General features: G+C 43.8%; 3 protein-coding genes, 1 long non-coding RNA gene and 1 pseudogene across 4 annotated transcripts; all 5 read left to right on the top strand.

Moving 5' to 3' along the window:
* Window positions 1-1859: 1859 nt before the first annotated feature.
* On the top strand, window positions 1860-4468 carry LOC110503234 (extracellular calcium-sensing receptor). Its single transcript, XM_090219091.1, has 6 exons — window positions 1860-2062; window positions 2326-2620; window positions 2845-3657; window positions 3798-4025; window positions 4159-4227; window positions 4391-4468. Exons 1-6 carry the CDS (start codon window positions 1860-1862, stop codon window positions 4466-4468), a joined length of 1686 nt encoding a protein of 561 aa, XP_090075217.1.
* An 8-nt stretch (window positions 4469-4476) lies between these two features.
* Window positions 4477-5289, top strand: LOC149972434 (extracellular calcium-sensing receptor pseudogene; annotated as a pseudogene).
* Window positions 5290-7586: 2297 nt separating this feature from the next.
* Window positions 7587-10923, top strand: LOC118944049 (extracellular calcium-sensing receptor-like). Its single transcript, XM_036961578.2, has 5 exons — window positions 7587-7841; window positions 8203-9015; window positions 9169-9396; window positions 9678-9801; window positions 9999-10923. Exons 1-5 carry the CDS (start codon window positions 7587-7589, stop codon window positions 10913-10915), a joined length of 2337 nt encoding a protein of 778 aa, XP_036817473.2. The 3' UTR covers window positions 10916-10923.
* Window positions 10924-14423: 3500 nt separating this feature from the next.
* LOC118944037 (uncharacterized) lies at window positions 14424-16875 on the top strand. Its single transcript, XM_090219090.1, has 3 exons — window positions 14424-14478; window positions 14537-15093; window positions 15793-16875. Exons 1-3 carry the CDS (start codon window positions 14424-14426, stop codon window positions 15808-15810), a joined length of 630 nt encoding a protein of 209 aa, XP_090075216.1. The 3' UTR covers window positions 15811-16875.
* A 4946-nt stretch (window positions 16876-21821) lies between these two features.
* Window positions 21822-23633, top strand: LOC110503422 (uncharacterized). Its single transcript, XR_016491500.1, has 3 exons — window positions 21822-22053; window positions 22720-22978; window positions 23175-23633. It is a non-coding gene; the product is annotated as an uncharacterized LOC110503422 (long non-coding RNA).
* Window positions 23634-27480: the final 3847 nt, after the last annotated feature.

Below are 27480 nucleotides of genomic sequence, written 5' to 3'. Positions count from 1 at the left end.
AAGCCATGAAGTTGAAGGCATTATACATAGAGCTCTGAGACAGGATTGTGTCGAGGCACGGATATGGGGATGGGCACCAAAACATTTCTGCAGCATTGAAGGTCCCCAAGAACACAGTGACCTCCATCATCCTTAAATTGAAGAAGTTTTGAAGCACCAAGACTATTCCTAGAGCTGGCCTCCTGGCCAAACTGAGCAATCGTGGGAGAAGGGCCTTGGTCAGAGAGTTGACTAAGAACCTAATGGTCACTATGACAGAGCTCCAGAGTTCCTCTGTGGAGATTGGTGAACCTTCCAGAAGGACAATAATCTCTGCAGCACTCTACCAATCAGGCCTTTATGGTAGAGTTGCCAGACGGAAGCCACTCTTCAGTTAAAGGCACATCACAGCCCACTTGGAGTTTGCCAAAAGGCACCTAAAGGACTTTCAGACCATGAGAAACAAGATTCTCTGGTCTGATGAAACCAAGATTGAACTCTTTGACCTGAAAGCCAGGTGTCAGACTCATGTCGAATAGGAAACCTGGCACCATCCCTATAGTGAAGCATGGTGGTGGCAGCATCATGCTGTGGGGATGTTTTTCAGCGGCAAGGACTGGTAGACTAGTCACGACTGAGGGAAAGATGAACAGAGCAAAGTACAGAAAGATCCTTGATGTAAACCTGACCAGAGCACTCAGGACTCCATACTGGGGCAAAGGTTCACCTTCCAACAGGACAACAACCCTAAGCACACAGCCAATACAACGCAGTAGTGGCTTCGGGACAAGCCTCTGAATGTCCTTGAGTGCCCCAACCAGAGCCAGGACTTGAACACAATCGAACATCTCTGAAAATACCTGTGCTGCAATGCTCCCCATCCAACCTGACAGAGCTTGAGAGAAGAATGGGATAAACTCCCCAAATACAGGTGTACCAAGCTTGTAGCCTCATACCCAAGAGGACTCAAGGCTGTAATCACTGCCAAAGTACCAAGTAAAGGGTTTGAATAATTATGTAAATGTGATATTATTATCATTTTTTTGTAAGAAATTTCAACAACAAAAAATGTTTCCTTTTTTTGCTTTGTCGATATGGGGTATTGTGTAGATTGATGAGGGGGAATTAGGAATCAATTTTAGAATTAGGCTGTAACGTAACAAAATGTGGAAAAATTCAAGGGGTCTAAATAATTTCCAAATTCAATTAATTCGGAAAATATTCAGACCCCTTGACTTTTTCCACATTTTGTTACGTTATGGAGACCATTTAGTGCGAAAAATATATTGTTACATTTCCTGAGCTTTCTCATATCTGGCAGATATAAGACAGACACTTCAGAACAAACTTCCTTTAGATTTTTTGAGGGGGACTATCTATTGTTCCATGTAGTGAATATGTTATTCAATGCATTTGTATGGGCTACTAGCAGTAAGGCCAATTTCAATGTTTCATCAAATATTTTTGGGGGATATTTATTTGATACTTCAAGAGTTCTTAAAATTCAAAATCAAATAGCAAAATGATCCTTGGTATGACCTTCTTAAAACAATTCCACACTAATCATGCCAGTCATTTTCTACTAATCAATACAGTGTCATAATCATCCTTGGAATGACCTTCCTGAAACAACTCCACACTAAACATGCCAGTAATTTTCCGGTAATCAATACAGTGTTGTTATCATGACACAATGCAGCACCTCCCTCACTGATGCCCAATGGTGCTCGTTCCCTGGTGGAGTGTGACACCGTATAAATATCAGTTTCAGCACTGCCATCCCTTTGTTGGGCACCTGTAATGCCAGCCTAGCATACTACAGAAGCCTAGCAGTGTCAGGTATGCTGTCCACACATAGGTGGCCAGAGCAGGGCTGGGCGATGCTACAGCTGGTTCTGGTGGCTGCTCTATCCAAGGCAGAGCCAGAGGGCCTGGTGATGTGCAGGCGGAGCGGAGGTCCAGAGTACCCACAGCTGGCCAAGGACGGAGACATCATTCTGGGAGGCATCTTCTCATTCCACAGCAGCTGGCAGAACAGAGAGCTGAACTACACACAGAGCCCACCACCTCTGCAGTGCACCAGGTAAACTACTGGCAGGAATAAGGTTGGCATAATATTGAAAATCAGGGAAAATACTATGGGCAAGTTTTAAGAACAACATACATATTAAGAAAACAGCTAATTCCTTATTTTTTTTTTTACTACGGTTATCAACAATTATCGGTTTCAATAATGTATCTCTAGAATAATTTCTTACAAAATATTTTTTTTCGAAAATATTGTGCATTTTAGTCAGGGAACATTTGAACCCCAAACCCTGACATTAACTGTCGTGTTGGAACCAGTCTGAATTTCAGAGCGTTCCAGTTCACCCAGGCTATGCTGTTTGCCATAGAGGAGATCAACAACAGCACATCCCTGTTGCCCGGTGTCTCTCTAGGCTATAAGATCTATGACTCATGTGGCTCCATAGCCAGAGGGGTGAGGGTGGCCCTGGCGCTGGCTAACGGGAACCAGGAGACATCCACAGAGGGTTCAGGTTGCTCCAGACCAGCCCAGGTTCAGGCCATCATGGGGGAGGACTCCTCCTCACCCAGCATGGCCACTGCTACCGTCCTCGGTCCCTTCCATATCCCGATGGTAGGCAGAGGGCAGGGTTAGGAGTCAAGAGGGTATCAGTGAATTAAGATGTTCTATACATTAACTCAAAACATGCTCATTGGTAGTCATTAAAAACTTTTTGAAAAATGCTTTCCCCCTAAATAGTATTATTTGGAAGTGTTGTCTATTCTTATACTGTTGATAGATAGTTGTATGTCCTAATTGGTTGTCTATTGTGACTCCTGTACAATTTATTTCCTCAGATCAGCCACTTTGCCACATGTGGGTGTCTGAGTGATAAAGTCAAATACCCCTCCTTCTTCAGAACGATCCCCAGTGACCGCTACCAGAGCAGAGCCCTAGCCCAGCTGGTCAAGCACTTTGGATGGACGTGGGTGGGCGCCATCCGAACCAACGACGACTATGGAAATAACGGCATGGCCACGTTCATTGAGACAGCAGAGCAGCTGGGGATCTGTCTGGAGTACTCTGTGGCCTTCTTCAGGACAGACCCTGAGGAGAAGCTGCAGAGGGTCATAGAGAGCATCAAGACGTCCAAATCCAAGGTCATTGTTGCCTTCCTCTCCTTCCTGGACCTAGACTTGCTGGTGAGGCAATTTGCCCTCCACAATCTGACAGGCTACCAGTGGGTGGGCTCCGAGGGATGGATCATTGACTCCTACATCGCCAGGGTGGATGCCCACCACATCCTAAATGGAGCCATAGGCCTGTCCATCGCCAAAGCTCATGTCACAGGGCTGGGAGAGTTCATCCTGGACGTGAGGCCACTTAAATCCGCCGGCATTGACATCAGCATGTTCACTGAGTTCTGGCAGGCTCTGTTTGACTGTCGCTTCAGGCAGGGTGAGAGCTCAGAGTCCGAGACGGGTCAGTCTCAGCGAGAGTGTACAGGCAGGGAGAATCTGTCTGGGTTGCAGAACATCTTCACTGATCTGTCTCTAATGGCTATCTTTAATAATGTCTATAAAGGTGTTCTGGCTGTGGCCCATGCCCTCCATAACGTTTGGGGCTGTGGGGAGACGTGTGGCAACAAGACACAGCCTGATCCACAGACAGTGAGTTGATAAGCACACGTTAGGAAGTGTAACTCAGATCTTCATATGTCAGACATTTCAGTTCAAACTACAAAAAAAAGCTGGGTTGTGAATATTCCTGCTATTTTAATATTATTACTGTTATTGTTATGTCTCCTTAGATTCTCGAGCACATAAAAAATGTGCGTTTCAAGACAAAGGAAGGGGAGGAGGTGTATTTCAACGAGAAAGGGGACGTTACTGCCAAGTATGACATCATCAACTGGCAGCCGAAAGAGGACGGCAGTGTGGAGTTTGTTACCGTGGGTCTTTACGATGCCTCCTTACCTGCAGACAGGCAACTCACCATCAACAACAGCTCCTTAGTGTGGACACAGAATGCAAAGCTGGTGCGAATAATTGAATGTCAAATACACGCTATGTGTTGCAGGCTATCATCTGTAACTGTACACAGAGTAGTAGATTGTGTCACCATGTTCTCTAATGTAAACCAGCAATGCTTTTTTAAATGTTTTATTACAGGTGCCTGTGTCAGTGTGCAGTGAGAGCTGTCCCCCAGGTACTCGTAAGGCTGTGCAGAAAGGAAAGCCTGTATGCTGTTATGACTGTATCCAATGTGCAGAGGGAGAAATCAGCAATAACACAGGTAGTAACAATCAGTCAAACAGTGATAAGAGAAAAAAACCAACCTACACAGTTGTCCTGGAATGAAAAATTTCTAAAACAAATTACATTCCTTTTGTTTTTTTTATAGATTCTGTCACCTGTGATCAATGTCATCCTGAGTTTTGGACCAATAAGAAGAGGGATGTGTGTGAAAAGAAGGAAATAGAATTTCTCTCCTATGAAGAAATCATGGGAGTGTTGCTGACTGCTGTCTCCCTGTTAGGAACATGTATGACGAGTATTGTGGCATTTATTTTCTTCAGATACAAGAAAACCCCCATCGTCAGGGCCAACAACTCTGAGCTGAGCTTCCTGCTGCTCTTCTCCTTGGCTCTGTGTTTTCTGTGTTCTCTTACTTTCATTGGCCGGCCCTCTGAATGGTCCTGTATGCTGCGTCACACAGCGTTTGGGATCACCTTCGTCCTCTGCATCTCTTGTGTTCTGGGGAAAACAATAGTGGTGTTGATGGCCTTCAGGGCTACGCTTCCAGCCAGCAATGTCATGAAATGGTTTGGTCCTCCACAGCAGAGATTGACTGTAGTGTCCTTCACGTTTGTCCAGGCTTTGATATGCACTCTGTGGTTGGTCCTGTCCCCTCCCTTCCCCATTAAAAACCTCACTACCTACAAGGAAAAGATCATTCTTGAGTGTGATGTGGGTTCAGTTATTGGTTTCTGGGCTGTGTTGGGCTATATAGGACTCCTGTCTCTCTTGTGCTTTGTGCTGGCTTTTCTGGCTCGGAAGCTGCCTGATAACTTCAATGAGGCCAAATTCATCACCTTCAGCATGCTCATATTCTGTGCAGTCTGGATCACCTTTATCCCAGCTTATGTCAGCTCTCCTGGGAAGTTCACTGTAGCTGTGGAGATCTTTGCTATTCTGGCCTCTAGTTTTGGTTTACTTTTCTGTATATTTGCACCTAAATGTTATATAATTTTAATGAAACCAGAGAAAAACACTAAAAAGTTGATGATGGGAAAAATGTAAACAAAATCAGCATGAACGTATATATTGTTTAGTCATGTTTGTCATGATAATGTACTTCATTTTACATTTGAATTATTTCAGGTTTGAACGTTTAAATGTTGAAAATAAACCATGTATAACTAGAAATTGAATTGGTTGTTTTTTTGATTATGAACTAAGTCCAATTCAACACATTTTTATGTCAGAGTATGGCTAAAATGTAGTGAATGAGGTATATAACCTGAATACCATGCTAACCTTCTCAACAACAAGAGAAAGTACCATGCCAACCTTCCCAACAACAAGAGAAAGTACCATGCTAACCTTCTCAACAACAAGAGAGAGTACCATGCCACCTTCCCAACAACCAGAGTACCATGCCACCTTCCCAACAACCGTAGTACCATGCCACCTTCCCAACAACAAGAGAGAGTACCATGCCACCTTCCCAACAACCAGAGAGAGTACCATGCCACCTTCCCAACAACAAGAGAGAGTACCATGCCACCTTCCCAACAACAAGAGAGAGTACCATGCCACCTTCCCAACAACCAGAGAGAGTACCATGCCACCTTCCCAACAACCGTAGTACCATGCCACCTTCCCAACAACAAGAGAGAGTACCGTGCCACCTTCCCAACAACAAGAGAGAGTACCATGCCACCTTCCCAACAACCAGAGAGAGTACCATGCCACCTTCCCAACAACCAGAGAGAGTACCATGCCACCTTCCCAACAACCATAGTACCATGCCACCTTCCCAACAACCAGAGTACCATGCCACCTTCCCAACAACCAGAGAGAGTACCATGCCACCTCCCCAACAACAAGAGAGAGTACCATGCCACCTTCCCAACAACCAGAGAGAGTACCATGCCACCTTCCCAACAATAAGAGTATCATGCCACCTTCCCAACAACCATAGTACCATGCCACCTTCCCAACAACCAGAGTACCATGCCACCTTCCCAACAACCAGAGAGAGTACAATGCCACCTTCCCAACAACCAGAGAGAGTACCATTCCACCTTCCCAACAACCATAGTACCATGCCACCTTCCCAACAACAAGATTGCCATGCCATCTTCCCAACTTCCCAACAACCATAGTACCATGCCACCTTCCCAACAACCATAGTACCATACCACCTTCCCAACAACCAGAGAGAGTACCATGCCACCTTCCCAACAACCAGAGAGAGTACCATGCCACCTTCCCAACAACAAGAGAGAGTACCATGCCACCTTCCCAACAACCAGAGAGAGTACCATGCCACCTTCCCAACAACCAGAGAGAGTACCATGCCACCTTCCCAACAACCATAGTACCATGCCACCTTCCCAACAACCAGAGAGTACCATGCCACCTTCCCAACAACCATAGTACCATGCCACCTTTCCACCAACCAGAGTACCATGCTAACCTTCTCAACAACCAGAGTACCATGCCACCTTCCCAACAACCAGAGTACCATGCTAACCTTCTCAACAACCAGAGTACCATGCCACCTTCCCAACAACCAGAGTACCATGCCACCTTACCAACAACCATAGTACCATGCCACCTTCCCAACAACCAGAGAGAGTACCATACCACCTTCCCAACAACCAGAGAGAGTACCATGCCACCTTCCCAACAACCAGAGAGAGTACCATGCCACCTTCCCAACGACCAGAGAGAGTACCATGCCACCTTCCCAACAACCAGAGTACCATGCCACCTTCCCAACATTCAGAGAGAGTACCAAAAACAACATCCTGATCACAATAAGACAGAATCTCAACGTGTCTTTGATTCCTTGTTTGGTTGAGTGTCCCCTGTTCTCCTGAGACCTTCCTCCTCCAGGAGCCACACCAGGGATGGAGCCATAGCAGCTAACCCTGCTGCAGGGGCGGGGGGGCCAGGGGCTATATATGGACTGAGGCCGGGAACTGTAGAGTCTAAGAGCCCTGACTGCACTACAGAGCCAGGAGCCATGCCACAGCTGGAGCTGGTCCTGTCGGTGCTGCTGGTGGTGGTGATGGGGGAGGGAGAGCCTGTGTGCAGGTTGCAGAGCAGGGCAGAGCTGCCAGACATGGCCAAGGACGGGGACTTTGTCATCGGAGGCATCTTCTCGTTCCGCACCGAACAAGATGGGGTCATAGACACATTTCAGACAATCCCTAAAATTCGTAGATGCATAAAGTAGGTATATTCATCATGTTAATTTGTTTCAAACGTTGTTGTTTTTATTTATTTGAAGTTTAAAGTGTATTAAATCATTTCTAACTACACATTTTTTTAGTTATAATTTCAGAGAATTCCAGTTTGCTCAAACAATGATCTTTGCAATTGAGGAGATCAACAGAAACTATGAAATTCTTCCAGGCATTAAGCTTGGATACAAAATCTACAATCACTGTGGCACTATGGATATACTGAGAGCTGCAATGGCTCTGGTGAACGGACAGAAGAGCATAATCCATGACAACAACTGCACTGAATCGGACACAGTCCAGGCCATCCTTGGGCATTCTGGATCAACACCTACTATCGGAATGGCACAGATGGTTGGGAGGTTTCAAATACCAGTGGTAAGATACAAAATGAACACACATTGAACAACATAAACTGCCTAGTAAATGCAATGTCAGCTTGAACAAATTACTACTTCACATAGCTTTTAAATCAAATGCACAAGTATCTACAGTATAATCTAGTCTGTGATATTCAGAAGTGCTGTCATATTCAGAAGTGCTGTGATATTCAGAAGTGCTGCCATATTTAGAAGTGCTGTGATATTCAGAAGTGTTGTGATATTCAGAAGTGCTGTCATATTCAGAAGTGCTGTCATATTCAGAAGTGCTGTGATGCAATGTGCTGTCGTTTTCAGAAGTGGTGTGATATTTTGTCACTGATGTCACAAACTGTCTTTTGTGACCCTCACTTAAACAGATCAGCCACTTCGCCACCTGTGGGTGTCTGAGTAACAGAAAGGAGTTCCCTTCCTTCTTCAGAACCATCCCCAGTGACTTCTACCAGAGCAGAGCCTTGGCCCAACTAGTCAAGCACTTTGGCTGGAGCTGGGTGGGGGCAATAAGCAGTGATAATGACTACGGGAATAGAGGCCTAGCCACCTTCATGCTAGCTGCACAGGAGGAGGGAGTGTGTATAGAATACTCTGAGGCATTTGAGCAGACAGGTCCGCGCCATGAGATTCTCAGGATAGTAGAGATTATTAAACAGTCCAGTTCAAAGGTCATCATGGCCTTCATGACCCACAGGGAGATCAAGGTTCTGGTGAGTGAGCTCTACAGGCACAATATCACAGGACTGCAGTGGATCGGCAGCGATGCATGGATCACAGACCCTTCTCTCACTGCCATCGAGGGACACAGCGCCCTGCTGGGCGCCATAGGCTTCACGGTGACCAGGGCTCACATCCCTGGGCTGGGAGAGCATCTGAAGGACGTCCACCCTTCTCACTTCCCCGACAGCATGTTTCTCAGGGATTTCTGGGAGATTGTGTTCGACTGCTCACTCAATATGACTACAGAACCTAAGAGGAAGCCATGCAACGGCTCTGAGAGTTTAAGAGACGTGCAGAACACATTCACAGATGTGTCCGAGTTCACATTCACTAATAACGTGTATAAGTCTGTGTATGCTGTAGCTCACGCCCTCCACAACCTGTTGACATGTGAGGAGAGCCGGGGACCCTTCTCTAACGGGAGCTGTGCTCAACCCACACGCATACAGCCCTGGCAGGTGAGCAGGAACCAGATAATTCACTAGTTTTCATTGTCACACGTTACGTATCATTAACAAATACACTGGTGAGAGATTATACGTTTTTTTTCTTCAACTTTTTTAGTAGCTGAACTATTTTTGTAATTTCTTCCCCCCTAAAAACCACAAAAGGTTTTGTATTACCTTCAAACAGTGAATTTCACAACAGAGGAGGGGGAGAGAGTGTTTTTCGACGGTAACGGAGACTCACCGGCTAGATACGAACTGGTTAACTTACAAACCACTAACCCAGGCACCCTGGATGGAGTCACCGTCGGTACCTATGATGCCGCACTGCCAAAAGGCCACCAGTTCACGATGAATAACGTCAGTGTCATATGGAGAGGACGTAGTAAAATGGTGAGGCTCTTAGTCACTCAAACATCTCTCTCTCTATATACATATTTATTCTACAGTGAATATAAAACTATCTGTATTCTTCATATTATAGGTCAAAATACATTTTAGGATCTAAGTGTACACAAGTAAATTAAAAACATGATTCTGTCATTACACTGTTTTCGCTGTTTTCTGTGTATCAGGTGCCTGTGTCAGTGTGCAGTGAAAACTGTAACAAACCCTGCTGGAGTAAAACATGTAACATTTACAGTTAAACCGTGTCTGCTCTCTGTCCCCTAAAGATACCTGTGTCAGTGTGCAGTGAGAGCTGTCCCCCAGGCACTCGTAAGGCTGTGCAGAAAGGAAAGCCCGTATGCTGTTTTGACTGTGTGCCATGTTCAGACGGAGAGATCAGCAACGCTACAGGTGATGAGCAAACACACAGCATTACGGCTCACTGAAACAGTCACTCAGAAATCGACACAGGTCCCAGAGGCACACTCCTAAAAAAAAAAAAAACATTTTAAATGATGTCATATTTCAGACATCGATCTTAGTATGTAATTGCTTTACGAATGTAAAAGTGGAGTCTGACTGTTGTTTTTTTTTAAATCTAACTTCAGATTCCATCGAATGTATGAGGTGCCAGCTGGAATACTGGTCCAACAAGTACAGAGATTCCTGCCGCCCGAAAGAATTTGAATTCTTATCTTATGAGGAAATCATGGGGACACTGCTGGCCTTGTTTTCATTGCTAGGGGTGTTTCTAACTGTGATGACATCATTCATTTTCTACTGTTACAGAGAGACCCCCATTGTCAGGGCCAACAACTCTGAGCTGAGCTTCCTGCTGCTCTTCTCCTTGACTCTGTGTTTTCTGTGTTCTCTTACTTTCATTGGCCGGCCCTCTGAATGGTCCTGTATGCTGCGTCACACAGCGTTTGGGATCACCTTCGTCCTCTGCATCTCTTGTGTTCTGGGAAAAACAATAGTGGTGTTGATGGCCTTCAGGGCTACACTTCCAGCCAGTAATGTCATGAAATGGTTTGGTCCCCCACAGCAGAGACTCAGTGTTCTGGCTTTCACTCTCATACAGGTCCTGATCTGTGCTCTTTGGCTAACAGTCTCCCCTCCTTTCCCCTACAAGAATATGAAAACATATCAGGAAAAGATCATTCTAGAGTGTGATGTGGGTTCAGCTATTGGTTTCTGGGCTGTGTTGGGCTATATAGGACTCCTGTCTCTCTTGTGCTTTGTGCTGGCTTTTCTGGCTCGAAAGCTGCCTGATAACTTCAATGAGGCCAAATTCATCACCTTCAGCATGCTCATATTCTGTGCAGTCTGGATCACCTTTATCCCAGCTTATGTCAGCTCTCCTGGGAAGTTCACTGTAGCTGTGGAGATCTTTGCTATTCTGGCCTCTAGTTTTGGTTTACTTTTCTGCATATTTGCCCCTAAATGTTTCATTATTTTGCTGAGGCCAGAGCAAAACACCAAGAAACATATGATGGGGAAAACATCCAATGATATACGTCATTAACATATTTTAGAAAATGTTGGGGCCTACTAATTGATATACTGTCTTTCAAATGTTCTGTAGTAAACTGTGAGGACAACAACTGCTGCATGTTTGAACCTTGTTAAAATAATATAAATCACTAACTGTTTAGTGTTTAGTGCTTTCAGTGTTGTGTGTATTTAAATAAATCACAATCAACAAAAACCTTTTGTGAAATAATAGATATTGAAACATGAACATTAGGACATTGTCAAAGATAGACAGGCAGTCTCAATAAGTTATTGTGTGCAAGAAAACACAGGGCAGACAGGCAGACAGACAGACAGACAGACGGACGGACGGACAGACAGACAGACAGACAGACAGACATGCAGTCAAACAACCAGACAGACAGACAGACAGACAGACAGACAGTCACACGAACAGACATGCAGTCCAACAGAGACAGACAGACAGACAGACAGACAGACAGACAGACAGACAGACAGACAGACAGACAGACAGACAGACAGACTGACAGACATGCAGTCAAACAGACAGACAGACAGACAGTCAAACAAACAAACAGACAGAAAGACAGACATGCAGACAGACAGACAGACAGACAGACAGACAGACAGACAGACAGACAGACAGACAGACAGACATGCAGTCAAACAGACAGACAGACAGACAGACAGACAGACAGACAGACAGACAGACATGCAGACAGACAGACAGACAGACATGCAGTCAAACAGACAGACAGACAGACAGACAGACAGACAGGCAGACAGACATGCAGACAGACAGACAGACAGACAGACAGACAGACAGACAGACAGACAGACAGACAGACAGACAGACAGACAGACAGACAGACAGACAGACAGACATGCAGTCAAACAAACAAACAGACAGACAGACAGACAGACAGACAGACAGACAGACAGACAGACAGACAGACAGACATACAGACAGACAGACAGACAGACTGGTAACCATCTGGTACAGACAAGCAGTCCCTTTGACACACACACGTACAGTGGGATGTGTCTCTCCAGGTACAGAGGAGCTGCTGCTAATGCCACAGAGCACAGTCCCGGTGGAGTAAACACCTCAAGGCCCCTAGCTCATCCTTTAACACAACAACAACAGTAGCAGCTTCCCATCCAAAGACACATGATACTGTAATATACACATTCTGTCAAATTGTAACCACCTTTGCATGATTCGCTATTTCTTCTAAAGTAAATATAAATGTATGTTTTGGTGTTTACATTTGATTTAAAACTGCACAGGATCAAGAATTTGAAAAAAATGAAAAGCAATGAAAAAGTCCTAATTAATTTGGGGTAATGATAATCCATTACGTTGTAATGTAACTGACCTCTGGTTAGTTGCAAGGTGCCTACAGGGTTAACAATAGTCTTCAATCAATTTTGAAAACAAAAACAGAACATTATGATCCATTTTTTGTATTTTTAAATGTATTTTTTAGTTAAATGTTTTTAAAGCGAAGTCATACTAAGACTAGGCTCTCTTTTACAGATGAGTCCTGCATAAATACATCAAACACATACAACATACAATATACAACATTACAAAACACATTCAGAAAAGCAGACACATGTATTATTAACATAGAGGTCTCTGATCATGTCTCTGAACTGACCACGGGGGGGGGGGGGGGGGGGATCAGAACATCTCATTTCAGAGAGCTCTGTAAGTTGTTCCACATAAATGATGCAAAAACCCAATTCTGTGGAGACCGAAGGGGCCTCCAGTGTAAATCGAATCCTGAGACCAGGTTTGTTCATTTGTAAGTCTAAATTGAATTAATGATGACAGATACATAGGACGTTTTGTTTTTGCATGAGTGCTTTGTAGATAAACACAAGAAAATGCTGCCCTCTCCTTACATACGAAGAGGCCTAAACCAGGGCAGGGTAATCTATTTGACTGAATCTCTTTAAACCTGCTCTTTAGCAATTATACTACAAAAAATACACTGTATTATCAAATGAACCATGTACCCAGATATCAGCCTGTCACTTTATCCCAACCATTGTAATACAAAGGGACCTGCTGGATAACTGGGGCTGGACAGGTGTCAGTGAGAGTCCATGGTGGTGCCTCATCCTCTCCTGGTTGAGAGTCAATGGTGGTGCCTCATCCTCTCCTGGTTGAGAGTCCATGGTGGTGCCTCATCCTCTCCTGGTTGAGAGTCCATGGTGGTGCCTCATCCTCTCCTGGTTGAGAGTCCATGGTGGTGCCTCATCCTCTCCTGGTTGAGAGTCCATGGTGGTGCCTCATCCTCTCCTGGTTGAGAGTCCACGGTGGTGCCTCGTCCTGTCCTGGTTGAGAGTCCATGGTGGCACCTCATCCTCTCCTGGTTGAGAGTCCATGGTGGTCCCTCATCCTCTCCTGGTTGAGAGTCCATGGTGGTGCCTCATCCTCTCCTGGTTGAGAGTCCATGGTGGTCCCTCATCCTCTCCTGGTTGAGAGTCCATGGTGGTCCCTCATCCTCTCCTGGTTGAGAGTCCACGGTGGTGCCTCGTCCTGTCCTGGTTGAGAGTCCATGGTGGTGCCTCATCCTCCCCTGGTTGAGAGTCCATGGAGGTGCCTCATCCTCTCCTGGTTGAGAGTCCATGGTGGTGCCTCATCCTCTCCTGGTTGAGAGTCCATGGAGGTGCCTCATCCTCTCCTGGTTGAGAGTCCGTGGTGGTGCCTCATCCTCTGCTGGTTGAGAGTCCATGGTGGTCCCTCATCCTCTCCTGGTTGAGAGTCCACGGTGGTGCCTCGTCCTGTCCTGGTTGAGAGTCCATGGTGGTGCCTCATCCTCCCCTGGTTGAGAGTCCATGGAGGTGCCTCATCCTCTCCTGGTTGAGAGTCCATGGTGGTGCCTCATCCTCTCCTGGTTGAGAGTCCGTGGTGGTGCCTCATCCTCTCCTGGTTGAGAGTCCATGGTGGTGCCTCATCCTCTCCTGGTGGCTGATGAAGCTCTTCTAAAAGGACAGTTGACCTTTGCAGACTGAAAACCTCAACAACCCCAGCTGGTGAAGAAAGGAGATCTAGTTATGGGTACACATTTATACCCTCAATGAGTCCAGTTTCATGTTGTTGTTTTTTTGTTTGTTCATTTTGCAAATGGTTTCGGCAAGTAAAGGTCGATTGCATAAACCCCCTGATTTATTTTCTGTACATCTCACAGACTGCAGCCGCCACACATTTTTATATCTGTGAATTTGAACGGCTGTAACAGAGCTTTGGAGCACATCAGATAGCAGCAACGTGCCCGGATATGTATGTGCCACATCTGTCCAGTGTTCCATTAGACTGTCGACACTACAGTACTACCTATGGTACAGTAGTTAGAGAGATCTACATCCTAAATCATGCAGGGCGCATGCGTCCTCACTGTGAGGACTTGGGTAGCCCGGCACCGGCTGGCTCTCTGATGCTCTCTTAACACCCCTATGTCAGTCTCTCGATACCTCAGAGACGTGTCACACCTCCTACATGCCAGGTTGAGGGGTGTGTGGGCAGGATGTGGACGGGGGCAGGAGTAAGGGGCGGGAGCACCGACAGACAGGGCCTCTGTGGTAAGGCTCTGAGACAGACGCAGGGTTCAGAGAGTATAAAAAGAGGAGCTGTGAGGAGTAAGAGCCACGGAGCCAGCCCTAGCTACAGACTGCACTACGGCGCCAGCCCTATCTGTAGACTGCACTACGGAGCCAGCCCTAGCTCCAGACTGCACTACGGAGCCAGCCCTAGCTCCAGACTGCACTACGGAGCCATCCCTAGATCCAGACTGCACTACGGAGCCAGCCCTAGCTCCAGACTGCACTACGGAGCCAGCCCTAGCTCCAGACTGCACTACGGAGCCAGCCCTAGATCCAGACTGCACTACGGAGCCAGCCCTAGCTCCAGACTGCACTACGGAGCCATCCCTAGCTCTAGACTGCACTACAGATCTATCCCTAGCTCTAGACTACACCACGGAGCCATTAGCCGTTCCACTGCTGGAGCTGGTCCTGTTGGTGCTGCTGGTGGTGATGGGGGAGGGAGAGCCTGTGTGCAGGCTGCAGGGCAGGGCAGAGCTGCCAGACATGGCCAAGGACGGGGAACTCGTCATCGGAGGCATCGTCACCTTCCAGACGGAGTACGACAGCAGGATACCCGACTTCCAGAGTTTACCAGATCTACTATCGGAGGAAGTGAGTATCCTGTTTCACGTGACTAGAAAATTCTGAGTTTTATTGTTTTCAATATGAAGAGTGATCTTTTAATCTACTGTATATCTGAGGTTTATTTCCTATACACCACTCTATAAATGTGACCTTTGTCTATTGCAAATAATTTAAAGTAAAATAAATTATTTCACTGTAGTCTGATAATTCAGTAACAGAACAATGAATGCAAAAGTTACGTAATTTTTTAAAACTTTTCCTCTTTAGCATTTGCACTACCTACATACTGTAAATTTCACAATGGGAAGAGAGGCTTTTTTTTTTTTTTTACAGCAATGGAGATTCCCCAGACAGATATGAACTTATACACTTACATAGTGCTACATCGGGACCATGGAAGTGGTTTCTAGCATTATCTGGGGAGGACGTAGTGAGACCGTACATTGTCATATTGTCTCATATCTCTGGCTGGGGAGTCAGTATGCTATTCTGCATGATATTTAATAACACAACAATTACACTGAACCTCAGCCACTCAGCCCCTGTTGGTATGTAAAGTATCGAGACAAGTCAAGTAACACACACTCTACAGTGAACAAGCATTGATGATTGATATGCACATGAGTGAACATGAATACACACACTCTCCTTGGACACTTATGTGAGTCTGTTTGTTTTCCTGAATCATTAACGTTGTGTTTTTTTGTGGACTTTTTCTCCAAACAGATTCAGCCGAGTGCATGAAGTGCCCAGTCCAGTACTGATCCAATGGGAGAGGGGATAGATTGAATTCCTGTTCTACTCTGAGGTCATGAGGGCCATTTTGTTTTTTGGTATATTTGATTGGTTTGTTTAACTATTATGATAGCAACAATTTTATTCCAATTCAGAGAGACCCCCATCGCCAGGGCCAACAACTCTGAGCTGAGCTTCCTGCTGCTCTTCTCCTTGGCTCTGTGTTTTCTGTGTTCTCTTACTTTCATTGGCCGGCCCTCTGAGTGGTCCTGTATGCTGTGTCACACAGCGTTTTGGATCACATTCGCCCTCTGCATCTCTTGTGTTCTGGGAAAAACAATAGTGGTGTTGACGGCCTTCAGGGCTACACTTCCAGGCAGTAATGTCATGAAATGGTTTGGTCCTCCACAGCAGAGACTCAGTGTTCTGGCTTTCACTCTCATATAGGTCCTGATCTGTGCTCTTTGGTTAACAGTCTCCCCTCCTTTCCCCTACAAGAATATGAAAACATATCAGGAAAAGATCATTCTAGAGTGTGATGTGGGTTCAGCTATTGGTTTCTGGGCTGTGTTGGGCTATATAGGACTCCTGTCTCTCTTGTGCTTTGTGCTGGCTTTTCTGTCTTAAAATCTTCCTCATAACTTTAATGAGGCCAAATGCATCATCTTCAGCATGCTCATACTGTATTCAGCTTACGTCAGCTCTCCTGGGAATAACCAATTTCTGTGTTCATGAAAGTGACTTATTGAACGATCCTCACTTTCAGAATGCACAGACCCTTGTTTTTGGGAATGAGAAATATCTCAGTTTCAGCTTAGAGAGAAGAAGCCTCGTGAGGTATTACTCTGTCACATGCATGAACCAGTATTGGTCGGTCACATGAATGAAGCAAACGCTAATGATGAATTAATTATGAATCAGCTAAATCAAGCAAATATAACTTGTCTGAAGTCTACAAGAGAACTAACGGGACTGCCCCGGTAGAGCTCCTGATCAACATGTGTACTTGGTGCATTGAGTTTGTTGAAATCTCTCCAGAGCACTAATAATAAAGGATGATTCATTAAAGATTGACGTTGAGTGTCCTGTGTAGAATTTCCACAACAGATCTTTGCTATTCTAGCCTCTAGTTATGGAATGCTATTTTCTACATTTCTTCTAAAAAAACAGAGGAAAACACAAACAAAAAAAACATTCTCATGGGGTAGAAGACCAATGATATACATGACTAACTTTTAGGTCATCTTTTAAGCAAAAACAATTCAATGTAAAATATCAATGTATTATAATCATTTATTGTTGATTTAAAATGTACAATTGTCTGGTTACTGTATGTTTGCTGTTTTATTAGAATTCAAACCGTAACCCATCTGCCATAACATAATGCTTAAAAACCAAACACCTTTCAATACACATCCAATAGTATAACGCATACAACAGCAGCCCAGTGCACCTGAGGAAAGATGTACAGTACTACATACCGACAATGCTGAAGGGTTTAAGTTTGAAGTATAACTACATCTCATTCATTGACATCTTTAAAGTCTACAGACATGCATAGCCTTGGCTGAATTTGAAATATTCTCTCTGTGTCCAATAACAAAAATACACTTCTAATGCATATCTCGCATATTCATCAAATGTGAAAGAAACTTATCCATAATCAATTACTTACAAAGATAGTTATTCATTAGATATATTTTGAAACAAATCCAAAAAATCTATATTTCGAATTCCCAATAAAACATATGAAACGTCCTTAAATTAACTTAATTAGATTAAAGCTAAAATCTTTAATTGCAACATCCCTTTTTTCGACTTAAAATGTAAAATAAATAAATAATATACAGTGTTTAAGCCATTGATTCTTGAGGAATATAACTTATAAATTCCTCATGGGCTTAGTTCAACTGTCGTACTCCATCAGAACCCAAAATATGAGCTTGTTTTATTCCAATTTTTGTAAACAAAGTAAATGTTAAACAAACACTGTATAGCATCATAGCATGGTTAAATAATACACTGCTCCAAAAAATAAAGGGAACACTAACGTAACACATCCTAGATCTGAATGAATTAAATATTCTTATTAAAAACTTTTTTCTTTACACAGTTGAATGTGCTGACAACAAAATCACACAAAAATGATCAATGGAAATCGAATTTATCAACCCATGGAGGTCTGGATTTGGAGTCACACTCAAAATTAAAGTGGAAAACCACACTACAGGCTGATCCAACTTTGATGTAATGTCCTTAAAACAAGTCAAAATGAGGCTCAGTAGTGTGTGTGGCCTCCACGTGCATGTATGACCTCCCTACAACGCCTGGGCATGCTCCTGATGAGGTGGCGGATGGTCTCCTGAGGGATCTCCTCCCAGACCTGGACTAAAGCATCCGCCAACTCCTGGACAGTCTGTGGTGGATGGAGCGAGACATGATGTCCCAGATGTGCTCAATTGGATTCAGGTCTGGGGAACGGGCGGGCCAGTCCATAGCATCAATGCCTTCCTCTTGCAGGAACTGCTGACACACTCCAGCCACATGAGGTCTAGCATTGTCTTGCATTAGGAGGAACCCAGGGCCAACCGCACTGCATATGGTCTCACAAGGGGTCTGAGAATCTAATCTCGGTACCTAATGGCAGTCAGGCTACCTCTGGCGAGCACATGGAGGGCTGTGCGGCCCCCCAAAGAAATGCCACCCCACACCATGACTGACCCACTGCCAAACCGGTCATGCAGGAGGATGTTGCAGGCAGCAGAACGATCTCCACGGCATCTCCAGACTCTGTCACGTCTGTCACATGGCTCAGTGTGAACCTGCTTTCATCTGTGAAGAGCACAGGGTGCCAGTGGCGAATTTGCCAATCTTGGTGTTCTCTGGCAAATGCCAAACGTCCTGCACGGTGTTGGGCTGTAAGCACAACCCCCACCTGTAGACGTCGGGCCCTCATACCACCCTCATGGAGTCTGTTTCTGACCGTTTGAGCAGACACATGAACATTTGTGGCCTGCTGGAGGTCATTTTGCAGGGCTCTGGCAGTGCTCCTCCTGCTCCTCCTTGCACAAAGGTGGAGGTAGCGGTCCTGCTGCTGGGTTGTTGCCCTCCTACTGCCTCCTCCACGTCTCCTGATGTACTGTCCTGTCTCCTGGTAGCGCCTCCATGCTCTGGACACTACGCTGACAGACACAGCAAACATTCTTGCCACAGCTCGCATTGATGTTCCATCCTGGATGAGCTGCACTACCTGAGCCACTGGTGTGGGTTGTAGACTCCGTCTCATGCTACCACTAGAGTGAAAGCACCGCCATCATTCAAAAGTGACCAAAACATCAGCCAGGAAGCATAGGAACTGAGGAGTGGTCTGTGGTCACCACCTGCAGAACCACTCCTATATTGGGGGTGTCTTGCTAATTGCCTATAATTTTCATCTGTTGTCTATTCCATTTGCACAACAGCATGTGAAATGTATTGTCAATCAGTGTTGCTTCCTAAGTGGACAGTTTGATTTCACAGAAGTGTGATTGACTTGGAGTTACATTGTGTTGTTTAAGTGTTCCCTTAATTTTTTTTGAGCAGTGTATAATGTTGATATCGTGGATGGTCAGTCCTTGCATCCATAGCTCTGTCCATGAATTTGAGAGTGGTTACAATTCTCCAGGTCCTTACCTTAGCTGTTTTTTACCGAAACAGAGGTGAGGATGTCATTTTGTTATAGTTTCAATTAAGTATTCAGACCTCTGTATAACAAGCATTAGTATCAAGAGCATTTAAATGTCCAGCCATTCACCGGGCATAACAGACAACTGATGTGTCATCATCATTATGACGAGTTGCCTCCAGAAGACAGCAACAGTCTCTACAGTATACTGATTCCCAGCAGTACCCCTTCCTCTGCTGAAGGAGGGTGCCAGCGTGATGTCACACTCTGGAGGATGTTTCACCGAGCCAGGCTAACTCCTACCACAGGCATATTAGTGTCATCTTAGTTAAGGCCTCAAGACCTGGCGCCTAGGCCCTCCACCTCCTGCACCACAGAGAACCCCCACACCGGAACTAAGAACTCCAACACCAGATTCCCCCAGACAGAACATAGATAACAAAGAGGAAGCAAGCTATGCTGATCACAAGATGCCTTTTATACACTACTTGTAACGCGCATGTAATCAGACGGTAGATAGATGTCATAATATGGCAGACAGATGTTATAATACGGCAGAGAGATGTCATAATATGGCAGATAGATGTCATAATGTGGTAGATAGATAGATGTCATAATATGGTAGCTAGATAGATGTCATAATTTGGCAGATAGATTTCATAATATGGCAGATAGATTTCATAATATGGCAGATAGATGTCATAATTTGGCAGATATATTTCATAATACAGCAGATAGATGTCATAATGTGGCAGATAGATGTCATAATATGGCAGATAGATGTCATAATACGGTAGATAGATGTCATAATGTGGCAGATAGATGTCATAATATGGCAGATAGATGTCATAATGTGGTAGATAGATGTCATAATATGGTAGCTAGATAGATGTCATAATATGGTAGCTAGATAGATGTCATAACATGGCAGATAGATATCATAATATTGCAGATAGATGTCATAATGTGGTAGATAGATGTCATAATACGGTAGATAGATGTCATAATATGGCAGATAGATGTCATAATATGGCAGATAGATGTCATAATATAGTAGCTAGATAGATGTCATAATATGGTAGCTAGATAGATGTCATAATTTGGCAGATAGATATCATAATATGGCAGATAGATGTCATAATGTGGTAGATAGATGTCATAATATGGCAGATAGATGTCATAATATGGTAGCTAGATAGATGTCATAATATGGTAGCTAGATAGATGTCATAATATGGCAGATATATGTCATAATATGATCGATAGATGTCACAATATGGCAGATAGATGTCATAATGTGGTAGATAGATGTCATAATATGGCAGATATATGTCATAATTTGGCAGATATATGTCATAATGTGGTAGATAGATGTCATGATATGGCAGATAGATGTCATAATTTGGCAGATAGATGTCATTATTTGGCAGATAGATGTCATAATGTGGTAGATAGATAGATGTCATAATATGGTAGCTAGATAGATGTCATAATATGGCAGATAGATGTCATAATATGGCAGATAGATGTCATAATATAGTAGCTAGATAGATGTCATAATATGGTAGCTAGATAGATGTCATAATATGGCAGATAGATATCATAATATGGCAGATAGATGTCATAATGTGGTAGATAGATGTCATAATATGGCAGATAGATGTCATAATATGGTAGCTAGATAGATGTCATAATATGGTAGCTAGATAGATGTCATAATATGGCAGATATATGTCATAATTTGGCAGATAGATGTCATAATGTGGTAGATAGATGTCATAATATGTCAGATAGATGTCATAATTTGGCAGATAGATTTCATAATGTGGCAGATAGATGTCATAATTTGGCAGATATATTTCATAATATGGCAGATAGATGTCATAATATGGCAGATAGATGTCATAATATGGCAGATAGATGTCATAATATGGCAGATAGAATCAAGGTCTATTTTTGCAGCTGACACGCTTTGTGAATGATATCTATCTGTACCTGGAAACCAGTGTAACCCATTTCAGATAGATGTTGAAATAAATTAAATGTAATCTAATAACAAATTACTTAGATAATTCATCGTACTGTGTACACTAGAATGGAAAGGGCTGTTATATTAGGACACATAGTGAGAGTGGGAATGGGAAAACTTCTCTTGAAAGAGATAAACAATTACTGTGGTAAATAAACGGAAATTACCATTGGTTGACCAAGGAATCAGATGTCATGTTGTTTGCTCTCCTAAGTTCTGGATGCCTTACGCAATAATTGTGTTTGCTTGTCAGTCTGTCCCCAATTGAATAGCCCCTTACAGCTGGGTAGGAGACAGGAGGCTATAAAACACAGAGACTCTCCAGGATGGTGACTGTGCCAAGGCGAGGCTCTGAGATGAGACCAGTCACACTTGTCTTGTTAGCTCTGTTCACCGGGGCAGTGACTCCCTACTGCAGAAGACTCTGTCTGACTCTGGACCCGAGCACTGAGCTACCACACACTAGAGAGGATGGGGAGACAAGAGGTTCCACTTTAAACAACTCCGCTGGAGACGCTCTCACTCACTGTAGAATGAATCTGTTTCTGAAAGATGAACGGTGAGTATACAAATGGAATTGTAATTATTGGGAGAAAAAAATATTTTTTACTAATGTCATTTTATTTTGCAAATCTGACCATCTCTTTTCAGCACTAACAATTTCTCTCTCTAGGAACATTAAATAAATGTAGCGACGATTCCTAAATATAATGTATTTTTGTCCGTAATACACACATAACTTCTTATTATAACATTATATTGTAAGATATGGAGAACCTGGATTTAAATGTCACTCCTGGTTGTTTAATCAGCACTGATTTTGTAATTGTTTTAATTGTCTCTGTGGGAAACTGAGATCAAATGATTGGACTCTAAATGACATATCATGGGACATCTAAAAAGGCAATTAAACAACCTGATGGGAAACTCCACAGGATGCCGGAGCAATGTACTAGTTTCTCCCGAAGTCACTCCAGATATCTCTCTCTCTCGCTCTCTGTCGTTGAGGACTAAATGTACACAAATAAACTGCACTCATCTTGAATTGTTGTACGCAGGTTACAGCTGTATTAAATGAACAGATGTAGCACCAGACATTCATATTGATTTGCTAAATGTAGGTTTTTTGGAGGAGGATCTTACTGTCTTCCAAATTGTTCAAAAGATTTTGAAGGGGGTTGATGTACAGCCATGTGAAAATATATTGTGCTGTTTTATTCTCCAGCACAATTCAAGAGGACTGGATGGTGCTATTCCCCAGAGAGGAGATCAACAGAAACTCTGAACTTGTACCGGCTGTGACTCTGGGCTACAACGTCTATTCCATCTGTGGGAGGGACAACCTGCTGCGAGCCGTTCTGGAACCTTTGAAAGGAGGGGAGCAGAGAGAGCCGACAGGACTGCGGAGCTGCGGCCGCAGCAGGGTGCTGGCGCTGGTGGGACACTCCTCCTCTGGTCTCGGCAGCTCCTCACACTGGCTACAGGTGAGACTGACAGGGAGTGTGATACCCAGCAGTACATATTGTGCATCCCTACCTCCTACAGAATGATTTGTTGAGTAATGCACGTTTTAAAATGTAATAAAATCTTGTTGATTCCGACATTAGTCAAGTAAGTGTGTTCAATAATGACATGTCAACTAAAAACGTGTGTTGTTCTCCTTTCTGTCCTTGTGCATAGATGATCCACATATGTACTTGTGCATGTCTGAGAGACAGAGATGTTAACCCCAGAGCCATTCTCCTCAGAGCAGAGTCCAGTCACTGTGCCCAGAACCTAGCCCCGATGCTGCCCCTGACATGCTGGAGCAGAGTGGATGTTGTCTGTGGGACATGCATACCGGAGGGTAAAGCTGAGGGTCAGGCTCCCTTACATGAGGTGAAGGGGTTTGTTCTCCCCGGCCTGACTGAGTTCTTACTAAATCTGATACCCTGGGATGGATCACAGAGTACCTTTATCTGTGACTGGAGCCTGGCTGCTCAGCAGTGGCTGTGCTCCCCTCTACCTGAGGGCCGGGCATGGTTCCAGGTCCATAGGGTCATGTGTGCATTGACAACGGCAGCTGACATGAGAAAGGAATGCAGCGACAGTCATACTGAGTCTGACTGTATAAAATATGCTGTATTGACACCAAACCAGGTACTTGTTTACTTGTATTTTTGTGATCATTGTACTATTTATGAAGGCTGATGCAATGAGGGGAAAATTAAAAGTGGCAGATTCCCAAGTCAGTTAAGAACAAATTCTTATTTTCAATGACGGCCTACCGGGGAACAGTGGGTTAACTGCCTTGTTCAGGGGAACAGTGGGTTAACTGCCTTGTTCAGGGGAACAGTGGGTTAACTGCCTTGTTCAGGGGAACAGTGGGTTAACTGCCTTGTTCAGGGGAACAGTGGGTTAACTGCCTTGTTCAGGGGAACAGTGGGTTAACTGCCTTGTTCAGGGGAACAGTGGGTTAACTGTCTTGTTCAGGGGCAGAACAACAGATTTGTACCTTGTCAGCTCTGGGATTCAATCTAGCAACCTTTTGGTTACAAGTCCAACGTTCTAACCACTAGGCTACCTTCCTCCCCATATAAATAGATTATTTGTCTAAGTGCATTGTGGGTCTATGGTGTAGTAACTACTGTAGTATTCCACTGACAGCTACCAAAGGCGGCGTGCATAAATATATCTCCGCTGGGCAGATGGAGTGATGCTAACACAGGAGTAGCACGTTGTTTCAACCTAAAAGTGACGACAGACAGAGAACATGGTCAGAAAAATGGTGAGGAAAAAATCCACTTGTGAATTGTGACTGATATAATGTTGACTTCCTCTTCCTCCTCTATAATAATGGTTGTGTTTTTGTAACAAATCATGAACCGCAAATTGTATATAAATAATCTGTTTGAATAAAATGTCTGATCAAGCATTTGATTCAACCTAACATTTAGTGTGAAAATCACGCTGAAATTATTATTTTTTTATATCAGGACCCAAAAGCCAGGGTATAAAATGAATTGTGCAGCATTTTAAGTCAGTGTAATATTACCCTAAATGCCACAAATCATATTAAAGATAACCAATGATCTATGCAGGCTACAATGTCGCCTTTTTGATGTTTTGCTTATTGACAGTGTAAAATCCTCGCATTGTTCTAAATACTGTGTTTCTTTACCAGATGCTAGTAACTATATCCCACATATCCTGCAGAGCAGCCATCGGTGTGTCTCTTATGGCTGGGTGGAAGAAGGACTTCTGCTGACGGCTCTGTTCTGGCTTATGATCTACACCAGTAGATCTCACAGAGACACCAGAAAGCTGAGCTTCCTGCTGCTCATCACACAGACTCTGTGTTCTCTCTCACCTCTCACCGCCATTGGCCGGCCCTCTGAGTGGTCCTGTATGCTGCGTCACACAGCGTTTGGGATCACCTTCGTCCTCTGCATCTCTTGTGTTCTGGGGAAAACAATAGTGGTGCTGATGGCCTTCAGGGCTACACTTCCAGCCAGTAAAGTCATGAAATGGTTTGGTCCTCCACAGCAGAGACTCAGCGTTCTGGCGTTCACTCTCATACAGGTCTCGATCTGTGTGCTTTGGTTAACAGTCTCACCTCCTTTCCCCTACATAGGGCTCCTAGCCTTCTTGTGCTTTGTTCTGGTCTCTCTGGTCAATAAGCTACCTTCTATGCAAGCTAAGTTCATTTTATTGACTGTTCTTATACATGTACAATTAGCAGCATGGTTGCAAACCTCCAGGGCACCAACAAGGTATAAACTGGTCATTGAGATACATTCAACATAGCTAGATGTCTAAACCTAGAAACTGAAAGGTTGTACACGAGGGATGGGCAACTCCAGTCCTCAAGGGCCTAATTGGTGTCACACTTTTGCCCCAGTCTCAGCTAACAAACCTGACTCCAATATTCAACTAATCATGATCTTCGGTTTAGAATGCAAGTAGTTTCATCAGGTGTGTTAGCTACGGATGGGGGGAAAGAGTGACACCAATCAGGCCCCGCCGAGGACTGGAGTTGCCCATCCCGGTTGTACATAAATTCATTGTTTTCTAATCACTTGTTAATATTATCCATAGTTATAAAATAGCTTTGTAACCACAATAATTTTACTTAACTAGGCAAGTCAGTTAAGAACATTTTTTTTTGTTGATGGCCTAGGAACAGTGGGCTAACTGCCTTGTTCAGGTGCATAATAACAGATTTTTACCTTGTCAGCTCTGGGATTCGATCTTGTCACCTTTAGTTACTAGTCCAACGCTCTAAACGCTAGGCTACCTGCCACCTCAACACTCTAACCACTAGGCTACCTGCCACCTCTACACTCTAACCACTAGGCTACCTGCCACCTCTACACTCTAACCGCTAGGCTACCTGCCGCCCCTAAGAAATGTATCTTGTCATGTCATCTTAATAAAGCAACAATACAAAAATGTAATTATGTGACTGTTTCCTACAACTGTGCATAAAGCATCCTTAAGTGCAATACAACATACATTGGCAGCAGCTAATGGGGATCCATACTAAATACAAAAATACACAATAATATCATTACACTCAACTCTGGTTAACAAACTGGTGATCATAACATAATACCACAATCAAATCAATGAAACTGAGAAGTACATCTTTTAACCCTTAGAGGACATTATACCATATAATAAGGTATCTGAACCTCTGGTGAATAGAGTTGTTTGTAGGTGTCAAGACTACAGATGTAGCATCTTAATTTGAGCCAGTTTGCTACAGCAGGAAAATAATCCTGCAGCAACAGGAAATGTGAATTATTACGTGGATTATTATGAATGGACATTTTGCTGAGGTTGATACATTTTTCGTTAGGGCAAATTCAAGTCTGAAATGGCAAAGTGAAAATTACAAACTTTAGACGCCTGTTTAAAACTAAATTATAAACTGGGTGGTTAAAGCCCTGAATGCTGATTGGCTGAAATATGTGGTATATCAGATCGTATACCACGGGTATGACAAAACCTTTCTTTTTGCTGCTCTAATTATGTTGTTAACCAGTTTATGATAGCAATAAGGCACCTCAGGGGTTTGTGGTACATGGCCAATATAGCAGGGCTAAGGGCTGTATCCAGGAACTCCGCTTTGCGTAATAAGAACAGCCCTTAGCCGTGGTATATTGGCCATATACCACACCCCCTCGGGCCTTATTGCTTAAATACACTACAAGTTTGCCTTTTCTCACCAACAAAAGAGTGATCAAATTAAGATCCTACATCTATATGTTACCTGCTTGAGCTGTAGCCCTGCTGGGCTCCCCACTGACATAGCAGTGAATGGAGCACATAGTAGTAGTACTGCCCATTGTGAGAATCAGAGGCCTAAACCCCCTTTTCATTATTACAAAGAGCTCACACATAACAGACGACATTCATCAGCCAGCTGCGTCCATTACATTGAAATTTGATTCAGGTCTCCAACAAGTAGGCTGAAATAGGGGTGTGATCAGCACACTAGGTACAGTATGGTCCTATCATTTTAAGCCTAAACATATAGCAGTGGGCTAAATCAGTCACGCAGACTGTTTCTGGGTTGTCTCAAACCAATCTACTTTGAAACAAAGTGTACACCTCACACACATGATTATTGGCTTGAAATAAAGAGGACACCTGTACTATGTCAGATATAGAGTTAGAACATGTTACATTGTGAGTTTACATCCCAATATTGCACTTTACATATACAGAAGTACAGAAGACTTTCAACATTATCCATTATTCCAGGCATCTCAGGAATTACCAATAATGCACCATTCTCTGACATACAGTAACTAAGGGTAGCTTTGTGTTGGCTAACTGTCTAGCGTCATATCCAGATAGCCAGCTAATGAAAATAGTCGGGGTGGCAATGGTCGGAAGCTGAGCGGTTGCCATACCAACACAATAGAAAAAAAGAAAGTCTATATTCAGTGTGTGCAAATGGAGTGAGGAGGTAAGGCAATAAATAGGCCATAATAGCGAA

The sequence above is a fragment of the Oncorhynchus mykiss genome, chromosome 24 (genome assembly GCF_057628025.1).
Source record: "Oncorhynchus mykiss isolate SJ-2025 chromosome 24, ASM5762802v1, whole genome shotgun sequence".
Classification (NCBI taxonomy): Eukaryota; Metazoa; Chordata; class Actinopteri; order Salmoniformes; family Salmonidae; genus Oncorhynchus; species Oncorhynchus mykiss.
The sequence above is the reverse complement of the archived record's forward strand: the minus strand, read 5'-3'. Positions and strand labels throughout refer to the sequence as shown.

Excerpts from the sequence above, each read along its gene's own strand:
- LOC110503234 (XM_090219091.1), top strand. The coding sequence starts at position 1,860 with ATGCTACAGCTGGTTCTGGTGGCTGCTCTATCCAAGGCAGAGCCAGAG. Across the intron at positions 2,063-2,325 it reads CCACCTCTGCAGTGCACCAG|TCTGAATTTCAGAGCGTTCC; the intron begins GTAAACTACTGG and ends TGTTGGAACCAG. Across the intron at positions 3,658-3,797 it reads CACAGCCTGATCCACAGACA|ATTCTCGAGCACATAAAAAA; the intron begins GTGAGTTGATAA and ends ATGTCTCCTTAG.
- LOC118944049 (XM_036961578.2), top strand. The coding sequence starts at position 7,587 with ATGATCTTTGCAATTGAGGAGATCAACAGAAACTATGAAATTCTTCCA. Across the intron at positions 7,842-8,202 it reads GGAGGTTTCAAATACCAGTG|ATCAGCCACTTCGCCACCTG; the intron begins GTAAGATACAAA and ends TCACTTAAACAG. Across the intron at positions 9,016-9,168 it reads CACGCATACAGCCCTGGCAG|GTTTTGTATTACCTTCAAAC; the intron begins GTGAGCAGGAAC and ends AAACCACAAAAG.
- LOC118944037 (XM_090219090.1), top strand. The coding sequence starts at position 14,424 with ATGTGGACGGGGGCAGGAGTAAGGGGCGGGAGCACCGACAGACAGGGC. Across the intron at positions 14,479-14,536 it reads CGACAGACAGGGCCTCTGTG|TAAGAGCCACGGAGCCAGCC; the intron begins GTAAGGCTCTGA and ends AGCTGTGAGGAG.